This window comes from Dermacentor albipictus, chromosome 7 (assembly GCF_038994185.2).
Source record: "Dermacentor albipictus isolate Rhodes 1998 colony chromosome 7, USDA_Dalb.pri_finalv2, whole genome shotgun sequence".
Classification (NCBI taxonomy): domain Eukaryota; kingdom Metazoa; phylum Arthropoda; class Arachnida; order Ixodida; family Ixodidae; genus Dermacentor; species Dermacentor albipictus.
Genome location: NC_091827.1, coordinates 61128472 through 61144483, shown reverse-complemented (window position 1 = coordinate 61144483; position 16012 = coordinate 61128472). Strand labels below are relative to the sequence as shown.

Genomic DNA, 16012 nt, shown 5'->3' with positions numbered 1-16012 from the left:
GCGCTGTTGTTATCGCAGCGCAACCTCGTTTTATCCCCCTGCAACAACACGAACGGGAAGACAATGTCCTTGTAACTCGAAGATGAGAGGCCTTATCGGATCATATTTGTTTTATGCATCGCAGCAAAAACAAGAGGGCTTAACTGCGTGTCTTGTAAGTGTGCACTCTGAAAGCACTTCATATGCGTCCTTTCTTTTTTTTTCCTTTTTTTTGTTTACCGGCAAACGGTGTTGTGTGCTGCTCTTATGCGTAACTGGCTGGCCACATGCACAACGAAAGGGAAAACTAGCAGTGTGAGGAAGCTAAGAAGTCTATTTCTGGATAAAGTACATTCTGTAAACGCCTTGGAAGCGCAATACAGGAATCAATTTGCTACCGGCACCAATCCATCGACTGCGCACCACACACAGGTCCATTAAAGGGTACTTAGTTGCGCAGCGGTTCTTTGCGGTAGTATGGTCTGTATCAAGTGTCAATCAAATGACACCCAGCAACACTGTGTGTGTTGGAGCCCAAGGTATACGGTCGTAAGACCACGACATTGGTGATAACGTGCCGCCTCACGCCGTTGTCAGTGCTGAGCGCTCTGCAAGATCTAACAGCCAGCAAAGCAACCGTACCAGGTCGTCGTCGAAATAGCGTGCTACACCATAAAAAGTCGCAGTTTCGGCCGAAAGGCGAAGCATCGATTGCAATAACAAATTAGTAGACGGCTATACGAAGTAAGGATAGTAGAGTTACCGGCCGTATAAACCTGAAAACATTCGCTTACCAACTGAATTAACAAGCATGGTGTCAGTGCGAACAAGCAAACATGAGCACATTCCACTCGAATAGCGCGGAGAGTCGCTGTCAAAACGCTGGTGTGAGCAAGCGCGGCAGCAGCAGCGAGCGAAGTGACCTTCGGGCGTTCTATCGCTTCAACGCCAGAGCGGCGCGCACAGCGCGCACAAATTGCGAGCCGTCTGCAGATGCCTTTCAAGGTACGGCGCGCGCGACTCCTCGTGGCCGCGCAAAGTGCGCAGTTGTTGCCTTCCCTCCCGCACTGCCTACACGCTCTCTTTCACACATGGCGTGCGAGATTGAACCACGATCGTCAGGTCCCCTTGCGCCTTGTCGCGAAATGCGCTGTTGGTGCCGGGCATGCTGCCGGGGCACAACGGCGCCCCCCCTCCCTCTTTACCGTCCCCCCACGGCCATTTGCGCGACGGAAGAGGGCGCGTTTGCTCTGCGCTCTCTTCCCTTGCGCGCGCCATATTGATCCGCGAACGTCGACTCCCTCGCGTGCTTTCACTCGCACATACGGCACACGATGCGCGGCGACGGTGTTACCACCCTTGGGCTTTATATGGAACATCACGGGGATGGTAAAAATGCGCCTGGGATGTGTATATAATTGCTATCGCAATAAAACGTGAATTATAATAGATTCGCTCATCGTCTCCCCGATTGTATGGATGTGGAGCGTCCTTCCTTCTGCAGGTGTCACGTCTACGTGAACTTTTTCGGTGAAGGCACCTGGTCAATAAACACAAACGCTGTATTTATATATCACTTCACCGATTCCATGTTGTCAATATGGGCCATAGTCTATAGGACTCATCATCCTAATAATATTCATAATTATCACCATCAAAAAACGAGCGCAAGATTGAGCTCGTGGTCGCGCGCTGCTCGTTCTGACGAGGAAGAAGGATCACGCGACCTCGCTCGGCATTCGAACGAAAAGAAAGCCAGTCTTGAAACGCGTCTGCGCACCGCGTCAGAATGGCCAAGAAGAAGCGACAGAAGCCTTCTTCCACTACGGTCGAAGCCACCTCAAAAAGCGCCAGCACCAACGCCGTCGATCGCACCGCAGGCACCACTGACGCCATCGTGAAAGACAGCCGCGGCAGATCGACGGTCTGTTCCCCTCTCACGTCGCAGGGCAGACCGGACGCCGGACCCTCGACCGCGCATCCGGAGACGGTGGGTGAGCCGCCCTCGGACCCTCGAGTCGACAGCTCTCACTCTTCAGCGCGCAGACTCAGAAAGGCCAAGAATAAGAAGCCTAAGGCTCCCTCCGCTCCGGCAGAAGAGGCCTCGGCAAGAACCTGTGCCACGGAGGCAGCGGCGCTAGGCACCGTCGATACCGCCGTGGGCGCCAGAGACGCCGGCTCGATGTATACACACCGCTTGTCGGCACCCACGGCGCCATCACCGCCCAGCAAACTGGGGACTACTAGCCACTCCGCCTTAAAACAGCCGGAGATGGTTGGAGCCATGACTTCGGCCTCTCACGAAACCTGCGCCGTGACGCCGCTCGATCACGTCCTCGTCTTCGGTCACGGCAAGTTCCAGTGGATCATCCTGTTCTGCACGCAGCTGGCCGTCTTCTGCAACGCAGTCCACGCCGTGGCCATGACGACCCTGGCGCGACCCGTCGACCACTGGTGCAGACCGCCGGCCGGGTACGGCGACTTGCCGCCCGAGGTGTGGAAGAACAGCAGCATCCCCGTCCAGGAGGACGGTTCGTACAGCCGCTGCTTCCGCTACGCAGGCGTCAACTCGTCTTCTACGGTTCCCTGCGACGCGGGATGGGACTACGCCGTAAGCGTCCGTCATTTACGTACGATCCATTAACACGCGTTCGAACATGGCGCTAAAGCTCTGGCCTACCTCGATGGATTTGATACTACGTGTAGAGTATCATTGGGCTGAATAAAGTCCCTAACTACGCATATAAGGTTCCCTCATTTTGTCACATGCACATGCTTCTTGTTCCGCAATGCGTGCCAGACACAGTTCGTGATGGTAGATGTTACGGTCTCTTGTTATGACACAACGAAATGCTCACAAAGGTAGACTTTTGGGAGAATATATCGCGCATTGAATTGAAATGCGTGCTACCAGAATGTCCAATTAAACACCGTGTTCCAAACACGCATTTCGGAACACAGTGTTCCAAACGTGTGTTTCCATACGTATCTTCTGAAAAAACTTGATCGTAGAGTCTGCGGTTTTCGTTAGGAGCAAGCGTTTTCGTGAAAGCAAGAGAAACCATAGAGGGTGACATCCGTGGTTATCGGTAATTGTGGAGACAGTGACAGGGCGATATTGTTCCGATGCCACAGAAGCGTTGCATAACAAATTTTCAGGAAGCGAAAGCTGCATAGCGAAGCGATAGTTTCTTGTAAAATAATGCAAGCAATTCACATGAAATATGCCGAATCGTTAGAGAATATTGCGTCTTTCTACAGCACTCCAATGCGGTGCGCGCATTGTCAGTCAATTCTACAGCAGTTCTTTTTAATCGTGAATTCTGCTCAGTTCTTTTCTACCGCAGCACCTATGCTTGCAATAGTAGTACGCTTGCAGTAGAAAAGAAAAGCCATCCTACATACATTTACACCAGTTCCTGAAGTATCTCGTCTGAAGTCTTTTGCGTGTCACATGTGCTTCTGAGACGTGTAATCACGCAAACATTTATTGCTGGTAGCAAATGATACTTCCTTTTTCCACTACTTCGTTTTACCTCGTTTGAAGCCTCTTGTCATCTCTAGTCGTGCAAAAATGAAAAAAAGAAAGCGTAGAAAGATTTAAATTTGTGAGCCAACATCTGCTTGTGCATGTCATATTTGACCACGATACCACGCTCCAGGACACACTGAGCGTTAGGCAAGGTGCGTAATATGAAAGCCTTACAAGTACAGGTTCGCCAACGCGCACACGAACCAACGATTATCAGCGTGTGCAGCGCCAATGACAAAATGTTCAAGAGAGACCTCAAGAATCTATTAGACGTTCTTTCATTTTGAATTTTAAGTCAACAGCCTTTAATTTTTCCACGCAATCTTCACCTTTCCGACTTCAAGTCGTGTTTAACAATCTAGTTCATCACAGGTTTGCGGTATTGAGATTAACTATTTAGGAAAACCAGCTTAGCAATAATAGGCAAAACGCTGGTGTTCAACTGGTTTTACGTGTCGAATACAAGTGTCCATTTGGTCCTGCCGTCTTTGTGCATTCTTCGAAGGTGCTTTTCTTTTTCTGCCTGGGTGCTTGAGATTTTAAGCATCAGCTAATCCAACTTCATGGATTGTCCTTTCATGGTTAATACTTCAAGCTAGACCATAACCGTTCCGCCCGACAGATAGAATATTTATGCGGATTATTACAGCATATCTAGCAGAAGTGTGGTACGCACTTATGCCATTGAATGTCGTCGTTTGCATTAAGCGTTTGCCCAATGCAACGTACGATTGAGACAATTATTCTTCCTTTTGCTTCACCTCGGCGTAAAATACTAATTCAAAGTCGGTTTCTACACATCGAATGATAAACGTACACACACTTGTCATCCATAACACAGATCACCATTGGCATCGGTTGACCGGGAAATTCTGCTGCCATAAAAAAAAAGTGGGATAGTGCATATAATCTGCATTCAGTGTTCTCCCAGATAAATGTATTTTGATGTAGCGGTTCCTATGGTTTTACAGACTCGTTTAAGTTTCTATGCACAAGCGCTGTTAAGCCTCCCTTCCTTGGCCTATTGAAGTCTGCAGGCAGCATGGATAATTTGCATAAAGTAGAATTAAATAAACCAACAGGGAGAGCAAGTCTTCAGACTGCCTTCATACAATCTGGGAACGCAAAATATGTTAATAGACCTTCTATAGCACACCTAAGTTATTTTGTACGGAGTGTTTATCGTGGGCACAGGACTTCGTCGAGATACCTCAATGGCTAAATATGTCTGCAATGACCACATGACGCTTTAACGCATTATACTGTTTTCTTCCACCTTCCTATTACCCTAAACTTCCTCCTCGGTTCCCTTCGAAAAGCGTCGTGTAATGGCTTCACTGTAATAAAGAAGCAACTAGAAAATGTAGTCAGTGAGAAGTCGATAATGCAAAATATATGGATCCCCATACATGCTTATTAAAAGGCTTGCCGCATCTGTCTTTCATATCTTCTCACTTCAAGAAATAGTTCCTCTGGAGACGCTACCTGCACAAGAAAGAGGTTGCTGCGGTAATTTAACAACCTTGAGTACGGCGCATTTACTAGAGCGCGCGAAAGCCGCCAACATACGCAATAGGAGTGAACATGACAGCTCCCAACACAAAGGGGTAATTCGAATGGTGGATTAGGAAACGATTTCCCTGACCTCTTGAACAGAGTGCATCCTCAAAAGCACCACCTCCTTGACTGTGGGTGCAGGTTGCGATGAATACCATTCACCAAGTTGAATTGCCCCGGTTGATTTCCCCACAGATATTGATATCACTCGCGAGGGCAAGATACAGTTGCTAACCGTGCTCAAGGTGAGGAGTTTCACTGCGAGGAAGCCGCTGAGCAAAGCCAAGGCGAACGCGTGGTTGCAGAGGTGGAAAAAAAACATAGAAAGACTAGAAGAAGGGTGGTTCGCTGGCAAATGTAAACATGTTTCGTCTGAGGCCCACTTGCCGCATAATTCTTGACCCGTCACAAACCACAGTGTATTTTCTAATTTCCGTACATCGGGCCAAGATTCGCTCTATAAATCGTTTACCCATCCCTCCTGTATTTGGGCTTGTAGTATAGTACGGTGTGACTGACAGGCGTTACAAATTTCATTATTCCGAACCCATGGCCGGTGATCTGTTGATCTCTATCGTCGACGCCAGCCATTACTCTTATCACTCTAAACTCGCTCAATTGTGACCACCTGTCAATGCTTGCAGGCTTCGATCCACACTTCCGTCGTAGCCCAGTGGGACCTAGTGTGCCATCGACGTTGGATATTGATCGCGATGACGGCAAGCTACATGGGCAGCGCGGCCGTCGCCTTGCCCCTCACGGGTGTAGCGGCCGACCGGGTCGGTCGGGCTCCGGTGCTGGCCGTCGCACTACTCGTCCTGATAGTAGCCGGCACCACGCTCACCTTCGCCACCACGCTGCTCGTGTTCGCCATACTGCACGTCCTCATCTCCGTTTCGGCCGGGACCCTGGTCATCGTGTCCTCGGTGCTCCTCTTCGAGGTGACCGACTCGTCGCGCCGCGTGCTCTACAGCTCCGTCGCCATCGCCGGCGGCGTCTCGGCCGCCAACGTGTACTGCGAGATCATGTACGAGCTGGCCGACGAATGGGCACTCATCCAAATGATCAACATGCTGCCCAGCACGCTGCTCGTAGGCGCCGTGTACTTTATCGAGGAGTCGCCGAACTGGCTCCTGGCCACGCACAGGTTCCGGCTCCTGAGCAAGATGGCGATGTCCGCGGCACAGACCAACGGCGCCGACCTCAATCGCGTGGCCAAGCGGCTGGAAGTCATCCGCAAGGAGGACAGGCGGCCCAGACCTGAAATCTTAAGCGAAGGGCTCAACGAGGCGTCGCCCCTGGAAGTGCTGACCAACCCGCTGTTTCGCTCCGGGACCCTGGTCGCGTGCGGCTGCTGGATTCTCGCGATGAGCCTCTTCCACCAGCTCCGGGATAGCCGCGAGCGCCGAAGCGTGTACTACGGCCAGATTGTGCTCGAATGCCCCGCCGTGACGGCCAACATCTTCCTGCTCGAGCGCAAGGGGCGACGCATCGCCACCGCCATCTGCATGATCGTCCTCGGCTTCCTCGTGGCGGCACTCGGTGCCTTCTGCTTCATTTTACCGGGTAAGGCCTCGTTCAGTCACCGTAGCTTTAGAGGGACCCTCATAGTACTGAATCTGTATTGGTGGTTAGATCAGTATTTCAGAAAACTTGTTTTTTTTTAAATGCGCGACCTGCATACTACACGGATCACAACTTCGCCGTGCGTGTTTAACTCGGATTACATTGCGAAGTCGAGTGAGCGCGCCGATTCCGCAGACCGTGTGCTCACACGCGTGGTTGGACCGATCTTCGTACCAGTGTTGTGTCTTGTCAAGGATCAACGCGATAATGACAGTTGTTTGTTCGCGTAGGCATATGCACAGGTTGTTTCAGAAGAACGTTGGAAGATTCCACGTACGGCTCTGTGAGAATAGATGATATAGACGAAGCCTTCCAGCTGGATGTAGCTTGGTTATCAAGCGCTGCATGTGCTGCTGCAAGGCTTTACCAAAGGAACAAACATGCTCGTGTGAGGCCACCAATTGTGCGTGTGACTCAAGCGTGTGTGTGAGTGCGACGGGGACGGTGGTGGCATACGAATTATTTATTTTGGTCCGTCGCAAAAACATTGTAGTGTTGTATAGCGCAGGACTTAACTTTAATCTCGTACGATGTTTAAGCGGCATACACCGTTCGTAAAGCTATAGGCCGAAATGCAAACACTTACTCAGGAGGTTGCGCAGTGCGAGACTCGGATGCAGCGATGTGCCGTCAACTGCGGCGCGTATAAACGTTGTCAAAGGAAGAATGGTGGTGAGGAGTGCAGGTGATTCCGAGAAGGGACACAACATTGAATAGTAGTTTATCGCTGCGTCGGAAGGGCACTTATTACCGACGAGTGCCACGATCTAGGCACGCATGCTGCACCATCTTCTCCGTCAATTAGCCAAGCAGGGTACTTGTGTAAATAATTAATTTCGTCTTCTCATTGCCGTTTTTTTCCCAACTTTTTTTAAAGCTCATGCGTTGGTTTTGCGAAAGCGTAAGTCAACAATGCGCGTACGTCGTTGCTTCGCTATTGGGAATGTTTTCTATGTCAAAGAGTTTGTTAATCTTAAATTATACCGCAGGGTCCAACAGTCCCAGCAGTATTTTTTTTTACGCTAAGCTTCGCAGGCTGTGTTGTGCCGCAATTTGAAAAAACAAGAACATCATTTGCGCTCAGGCAAGTGGATTGCGCTCCACAACATTCCCGCCCAGACAGCGATGAGCGTGCAGCACACTGGGACGAAGATCAAATGACAACGCTACGTCATTTTTCCTGCACACTCTGCATCTAGCACCTCGCGAATAATCTCCAAAATATGAAGGGAGACCTCAAGGAAAGCGTTTTCAAGCTGTGGAGGAGGCGAAGAAGGAATCAGAAGTGTTCATCAGTTTGTAGAAGTCACTGAACAGTTTTTAACAACAAATATAGCGACGGGACTAGTTTATTGCGTTAACGGGAGAATAATGTGGTGATTACTGTTTGCGAATCCTTCAATATTGGCGGCGAGGAGTTACGGAGTCGCCATCTATCGGAAGCGCCTCGCTGGCGTAGTATGAGGGATCACGTGGCGCACTCCTCATAGGTTTTGCTGTCAGCGCTCACTGAAAACACCATGCGCGAGCTCTCCCAGACATTTCTCTAAGTACTTTCGAAACGAGAGAAGTTTCTTACTGTCTAAATAATAATCTTGGGCAAACTGAAAGCACACAATCGTTTACAGACGCTATCTCTTTACCGAATACGTACAGTGAACGCCACTGCGCGCGGTCGCCGCGATGGAGTCTCCCCAACCCGCTTCTTGCGTGAAAGGTAGGTAAACGCTGGGAGCAAACTATGTGAAATATGTTCTTATAGTGTTTGTATAACTAAATGGAGTGTAATAAAACGAAACCTCAATGCAGCGATCGCACAGATTCGCAGCGACCGACTGCGCGTCTGCATGCTTATCCGCGCACTGTGTCGCTTTCTCCGCGCGCGCATTTTCGCACCGTGCCATGAGCTTTAGACCGCAGAATATGAGCATTTGAAAGTATACAAGCAACCATTGTTGCGTCGGCGCTATCAGAGCTGTTCAAAAATAATTTCATTGTAGAGACTTCGACGCCTACGGGGACTGTGATGTGACATCTTTTTTTTCCTTCTAAATTCTTTGACCTTTCAATACTATTTCTCGAGTTGCGTCGCACTGTACGTTTATCGGTGTTCTCAGCGTGCCATTTCCCGCTGCTCCTTTTTTGTAATCCAGTGCATTAATTCATAACACAAACATGACCATATGCCATGCTTTTTATTTGATGTGCTTCTTACCGCTCCCTTTCCACTCCAGTAAACTTGCCACTATCTATAGCATCGACAAGTTCATAGACCAAACCGTCCTGACGTTAGTAGGGCAGCGGACTCGGGCGAGCGTCTCAGTGCGCGTTTTCAGAACATCGCAGACTGGGCGCCGTAGCAGAAATCGTCCTCGCGTCTGTGCTTGCTGCATACCCGAGTTGTAGCCGATGACTGTTTGCCGGTTTTATGTTTCGCGAGCCAAGCTTCACGCAGCTTCTTGTCTTGCGGCTACGTGTGAATAAGGCTGACACCGGCCTCCGTTACGTGCGTCCGGCCCTGCGGCACCGAGCAGTAGCCTACCATGTTGCGCGCCTTCAAAGGCAACCGCTACCTATTTTAGTGCTTTCAAGCGTTGTAAAGGAGACACTCGAAGCGGGAAAATTTCGCCACTAAATGAGGACCGCAGCGTTCGAGGGAATTTAAACTCGTTTTCAGCTCGCTTCGGCGCGCCCGAAGCAGCCGACGCGGCCGCGATGTCCACGTGATCCCTCCTAGCACGTCACGCCGACGGTGGCGCCAGCTTTTCCAGTGGTGGAGCTCGAGGCCAATATATATATATATATATATATATATATATATATATATATATATATATATATATATATATATATGCGCATTAAAAAAAAGAAACAATTCTCATTACTTATGGGTCCACACTGGTATATCTACATATATTTAGGATGTGTATGGTCCGTGCCAAGAATAGGCACATACCTAGACACACATACCCAGCAGCCCAAAAATGATGAAGCCTTTGTATATCACGTGGTATTCCGTCGAGGTAAGTGTACTTTAGCTGGCATCAAATGCGGATGTTCCATGTCGCGATTTAGTGTCTCATTACGCATGACAACAGTGGGCTTGATTACTGGCACCCCGCCGTCCGAAATTTTGTGCTATGTAAGCCGGAGCATCCGGTGGCACATACACCAGAACGGTGTAGCCCGAATACCAGAAATCGAGGAAGTGGTTGTATATCATGTGCTGTTCCATTAAGAGGAATGTGTGCGTTGGAGATGCCGACATATGTAACGGTTTTATCCCCAAGAACATAGCCCCGACTTGCACTTCACAGTCTACCTTACCACCACGCTCGCCGTATCAAGAAACTTAGCGGTCGAGCCAAGTGATGGTGTCGCCGATAAAAGGCGTTCGAAACTGCTTAACTATAGGGACGACGCGGCAATTGAGTGATTTCCTTGGGGTTTCTTTTTCCACAGAAGCATACGTATCAAAATTGCTCAAGATGAGCACACAAGTGATTGAAAAATCCATGAACAAACTTTGACCAAGAGAATCAGACTGAAGATAATGCAAGACCAGAAGCCCGCCATCCGACGAGTTCCATCCAGAAATACTAACACGGATGCTGCTTAACTTCTATGTACAGCGCAATGAATACCGGCCATTTTCGTTTGGAATATCGAAACTGGAGTGCCGTAGACTTTCACGATAACTGTGCCCGAGAAGGTTGCACGATAACGAACCTCGGGTCGTCAAAATTAACCCGGAGTCATCCATTGCGGCGTGCCTCATAATCAGATCGTGCTTTTGGCACGTATATAAAGGCCCGGAATGTGTTTATTTTCATACTTTGAGTTGCGCACAAAAGACGAACCAAGGAAAGGACTGGACGACGCAACAGGGCTTCGCTCCTGTGTTCGCGTGTATCATGCGCAACCCAAAGTATGCACATGAATATGGGTGCCATCTCGCCCAGCTTTCAGTTCTTCTGCTGCGTATTCATTTATTTGTATTATTTTCCTTACTTTCATGCCGTTTACAGACGTTCACGGGGGGACGCATGATTCGTCTCGCATCGCCGACAGGTGATCAAGAAGCGATCGATATCATGACGTGACAAGGATACTTGCTTCACGCTCGCCCGACAGACGTAAACAGTCGTGCCACTCAGGGGCGAGAAAGACACGATTGCTAAGGGCGATGAGGTCGCGCTGTTCGGCACTTCATGCATTTTCGGTTTTCTTGTGGAAATTAGTCGGCATCCATTAGCCTTCGCAGTAATTATGTATGTGAGCGGATACTTGTTGCCTTCATGCGTTTGAAATGGTACGACTGTTTGGAAATTCAGAATGATAAAGCGTTTAATTGAATCACAAGAACTAAGCCAGAAGCACAAATCAATCTAATAGTCATCGCCCTTGCGGTAGACGAATGAGAGCACCGGCAGACTCTAATAAGTTGAGTAAGAACCACTATGGCCAAAGGTGCCGGTGAGCTTAAGGGAACTGCCAACCAATTTTTGTGGTACCCATTCTTTTAGTACAGCGGGAAGCTTACCAGTCACAGTGTCTAATCATGAAATGCTAACACGGAAAACGCCGTGGAAATTTTTTTTATCAGAATTTTCGATGTGCCGTGAGGATGTAGTCGTTCACTGGAAGCATGCTGAAAACATTGATAGATGAGCGCGATAACGATTTTTTTTTTAATTCTGGGGTTTTACGTGCCAAAACCATTTTCTGATTATGAGGCACGCCGTAGTGGGGGACTCCGGAAATTTCGACCACCTGGGGTTCTTTAACGTGCACCTAAACCTAAGTACACGGGTGTTTTCGCATTTCGCCCCCATCCAAATGCGGCCGCCGTGGCCGGGATTCCATCCCGCGACCTCGTGCTCAGCAGCCTAACACCATAGCCACTGAGCAACCACGGCGGGTTCGATAACGATTATACGCCGGCATTAGTGGGAGGCAGGAGGCAAGTGTGACCGTGCTGTAGTAAAGTATGATATTGTCTATCAAGTAGATGTTGCTGCGATTCATGTTTTCCGGATGGTTAAACGATTTATGCGATAATAGCTACGTGTTTTCGTGATTTCATGTCTAACTGCTTTGGTAGTTAGCCAGTCAAAACGAAGCCAATTGGATGGAAAACGAAACGACGCCCTTGCACGTAATACGGAGTTCGGCGTGTTGTCGTAACCACGCATGCGTTTTTGATTTCCGGAGCATAGAATAATGAGCGAGTGTCTAATAACACACGAACTCCACTTTTAAGCAATAATTACGATGTACGTAATAAGTCTACTTACGCACAGTAATCTCATGAATACATCCGGAGTACCAAGGTTTCGCCGCCAGGTTTCGCTACACTTACTGCATTTTGTGACTTTCTTCCTCCAATTTAAAATTATAATTCCTACTTAAATCGCGAACAGCGTGCTCGATCCTATCGCTATAAATCATGGTCATTTCATTTCCATCAAAGTCTCGCAACGCATTCTGACCAGTTGTCAGTCGCTTGAAGGCCACCGCCATTTCGGCCCCACCCATTTCAGCATAGAGTTTCTCACTATAACACCTAGAGGGTAATCTGGCGCCACCGTCTATGGGAGTTTCTTAAGGGGGCACCGTGCCGTCATGGGAATGACGGTATATGTGTCTGCGAGGCTCGGGTTGGCTGGTGTTGTGAGAGGCTTCGTCTAAAACGTGGATATGGCTACGCAAATAACGCGTTCTCAAAGTAAAATCTTCATAAAATATTTCCATTCACACATATTACATCTTTACTCACCCACAATGCATGACCAAGCGAAGAAAAGCAAGAACAGACGACCAACTGTTTCAAAGCGAGCGCGAACCCTGTCGTCTGTTCTCCAACTTTATTGGCCCACTGATACTTCTTACGTAACATGTAGTAGCACACACAATAACAAGTTCTCATAGTTAAACATGTTTTCGCGTAATAATAAAGCTAAAACAGCTTTTCACGTGCTGCTCTAGTACAAAATGAATCATTGTGACGGACGGAACGGTACTTGCCAAGCGCGTCTTCAAGGTGTCCTGCCTCTACGAGAACGATGCCAATCCGAATCCACAATATACCGGCATTCCCATGCATACCACAGCGCAGCAGCGCCAGATTTCCCTCTAGGTAATGTAGTGAGAAACTCTATGCATTTCAGATCCCTCGGGCGACGACGGTCTGGCGCCCCACCTGGAGACGGCGGTCCGCGTGGCGGCGCTGCTGGCCGTCGACTCGGTCGTGGTCAGCCTCTGCGTCATCACGGTCGAGATGTACCCGACCGTGCTCAGGGCCGGCGGCCTGGCGTTCGCCTACGGGGGCGGTCGGTTGGGCGCCATCGCCGCGACCTTCGCGAGCTCCGGCTCTCGCCCGGGTCGGGGCGTCCAGCTCGTCGTGGTCTCGCTGCTGCTGGTGGCGTTCGGCGCCCTGGCCATGGTCGCGATGCCCGAGACCACCAAGATCCACGCGGCGAACACGTCCCCCGTGGTCGACGCGCGCACGGCCGAAAGGGACAAGTGGATGCTCGACGCGCCCCTGAGGCTCGCCCGAGGCAGGCGAGCGTCGAGCATGGTCCACTTGCGGCGCAAGAGCTCGGTCGCCTCGCTGTCGATGTTCCACAAGCAGCCCTGACGTATTTCCGACCGCCCGCCTATTTCGACAGAACTCTCTCCTCTACTCCAGCGACCGTATAAGCCATGTGCACCGCTGCACCTATATGACATTGAAAGGGCCGTGGGAGCTTTGGAAATAACCATGCGGATTGTTTATTTCTTTATATCATGGACATTTTTGTATGTGTGACGAAGATATGCGCTGCTGTCATGTGTGTGTGACAATTCTCCAGCGGGGACGATTTTCCTCCGCACCATCGAAGCACAGACAATGCAGTGCTTGGAGGATGACGGGACAGCCATTCGCCGTGGCTCAATTTCTTTAGGTTTTGCGACTAGATCGCTGATCATGCAAGAAAGTGTTATAATGCGAAAGAAGAGGGTGCGGCGGTACCTTCATATTATTGGTTCAACAAAGAGACAGGTTCGCACGCGTGCTTCTTTCCTGTTATGTATTTTCTATGCTTTCGTAGGCATAAACTTGCATTTGCTGCCACGCGGCAATGAGTGTACTCGTATAAGATTCGCCATTCTTTTTCGTTGCAAAGCTCAGTTGTGTATCAGTTTATTATTATTTACTTTTATGTCACACAACAGGTTCAGGCTTCGCGTTTATCTGACCAATAATATTAATAATAATAATAATATTTGGGGTTTTACGTGCCAAAACCACTTTCTGATTATGAGGCACGCCGTAGTGGAGGACTCCGGAAATTTTGACCACCTGGGGTTCTTTAACGTGCACCTAAATCTAAGCACACGGGTGTTTTCGCACTTCGCCCCCATCGAAATGCGGCCGCCGTGGCCGGGATTCGATCCCGTGACCTCGTGCTCAGCAGCCCAACACCATAGCCACTGAGCAACCACGGCGGGTGACCATAAAATGGTGCAAGGTTCACTACTTGCGCTCTTCCTATGCAGCTCACTGTAGAGTTTCCCGCCACGGACATGTTCAGCAATGCGCGCATAGACTAACGCCTGCTTTCTCGCAGCATCCTCACGTGGTATAAATTGGCGCTGCGGAAATATGTGTTTGGTTTGAAATCGTGGGAAGTTGTGAATCTACATTTCAAACTTCTGGAGGGTCGGACTGCGAGAAAATGTCGCTTTGCAATAACTGCGCGTTTGAAATTGCCAGTGACACGAACGCATTCTATAGAACCAGTGGAGTTCGTCAAGAAACGTACCCATTTGATCACCATCCTGACGGTTTCCTCGCGAGCTTAAAAACAAGGCGTTGAGTGCTCGCGAGATTGCAACGTACGCTCGTAATGGCCTCCTATATGTATATGTTGTATAGACTCGACAGCCTCCATTAATCGAAGCAGAAAGGTGCAATGGTAAAAACCGAGTGTTTAATGAACTCACGCCTGCAAGCACGTGGACGCGCAAATGCGACTATGAAGGAACGTCGTCGACGCAACATTAGTTTCTCCTTAACGGTGGACGCAACCACTGGGTATACGCCACGCCTAATGTTGATAATCTGCTGAAGCCAGAAAGCAGACGCGCTTTTTGGGCAAGTGTCGCATTGATTATCAGAAACGGCAGCGAAACCTTGCAGTCGCCGCATGCAAGAATTGATGTATCTTTGAGGAATGATTTAAACAAAGGACATTGAGCACATGGTATACCGGTTTGACTCGTGTAAAGGCCGCACCCGCGTAAGGACCCCAACCCCAACTTAGCAGCCCGAAATTTGGGGGAAAAAACTCCAACGGAGAAGCAATCGTGGTCGGTGCCCCGATGCCACTCGCGCGCCTTAGGGAACATTCGCGCGCCTTAGGGAACATTCGCGCGCTACGTACTTCCGCGTGCCGCTGCAGCATGGCGAGAGCCATCTGGTAGCGGCACCTAAAACCCTTGAAACTTCGTAAAGCATACTACGAGACACAACAGCGGTTGCGGAAAAACTGAATAAATTCAAGGTATGGTACGTTTCTGCTATCTCTGAAAAATAAACACCAGGCAAATTTGTCAATCGGACTACTGACGCACGGCGAGCAGACGCTCAGCCGCATTAAAGCACCGTAGCGTCTCGGCGACATCGTAGCACCTCAAAAGTCTAGGCGTCGCACTTCATCATTTCTGCGCTCGTCGTGGTATTTTTTACGGCTATGGCATATCTCGAGGTCGCGGTTTCGATCCCGACCGAGGCAGCCACATTTCGACATGGGTGAAATACAAAAACACTCCTTAAGGTACCCCGTGCAGGGGGTCAAATTTAATCCTAGTCTGCCCCTATATGGCGTGCTTCATAATCTCATTGTGGTTTTGGCACGTACAGTCCCATAATTCAAGTAATGTTTAACACTTCTGCCCTGATGCGATGTGCCATGCGAGGCAATAACCTTCTCGGAGGTTATGAAAAAATTGCACACGACAACGCCTAAAGCAAAGACGTCTCACTGTGTGTTCGGCGTACCACGATGACAAACAGCATGCAGTGGAGCACGCAAGGTAACATTTACCATCAACTCGCCACTCTCCTACTGCGCTAAACGCTGAATAAATGAAACGTTCGCGTCGACATCACCGTTAATTATTGTCAATCAAAGCAAACACCACAGAAAGCCTCATTTACGTCGATTCCCACAGTGCGTCGGATCCGCATAATTTTATTGCGATAGCAATCATATAAATACTCCAGGCGCATTTTTGCCGTCCCCATGACGTTCCGTATAAAGTCCATAGGTG

General features: G+C 49.3%; 1 protein-coding gene across 1 annotated transcript; it reads left to right on the top strand.

The window, feature by feature from the left end:
* Positions 1-1700: 1700 nt before the first annotated feature.
* On the top strand, positions 1701-13836 carry LOC135904723 (solute carrier family 22 member 7-like). Its single transcript, XM_065435656.1, has 3 exons — positions 1701-2590; positions 5713-6634; positions 12865-13836. Exons 1-3 carry the CDS (start codon positions 1769-1771, stop codon positions 13332-13334), a joined length of 2214 nt encoding a protein of 737 aa, XP_065291728.1. The 5' UTR covers positions 1701-1768; the 3' UTR covers positions 13335-13836.
* The last annotated feature ends 2176 nt before the right edge of the window (positions 13837-16012 follow it).

What these genes read in the sequence shown, in the direction of transcription:
- LOC135904723 (XM_065435656.1), top strand. Translation starts at nt 1,769, where the DNA reads ATGGCCAAGAAGAAGCGACAGAAGCCTTCTTCCACTACGGTCGAAGCC. An exon ending in ACGCGGGATGGGACTACGCC is followed by an intron (nt 2,591 to 5,712) that starts GTAAGCGTCCGT and finishes CAATGCTTGCAG; the next exon opens with GCTTCGATCCACACTTCCGT. An exon ending in CTTCTGCTTCATTTTACCGG is followed by an intron (nt 6,635 to 12,864) that starts GTAAGGCCTCGT and finishes TATGCATTTCAG; the next exon opens with ATCCCTCGGGCGACGACGGT.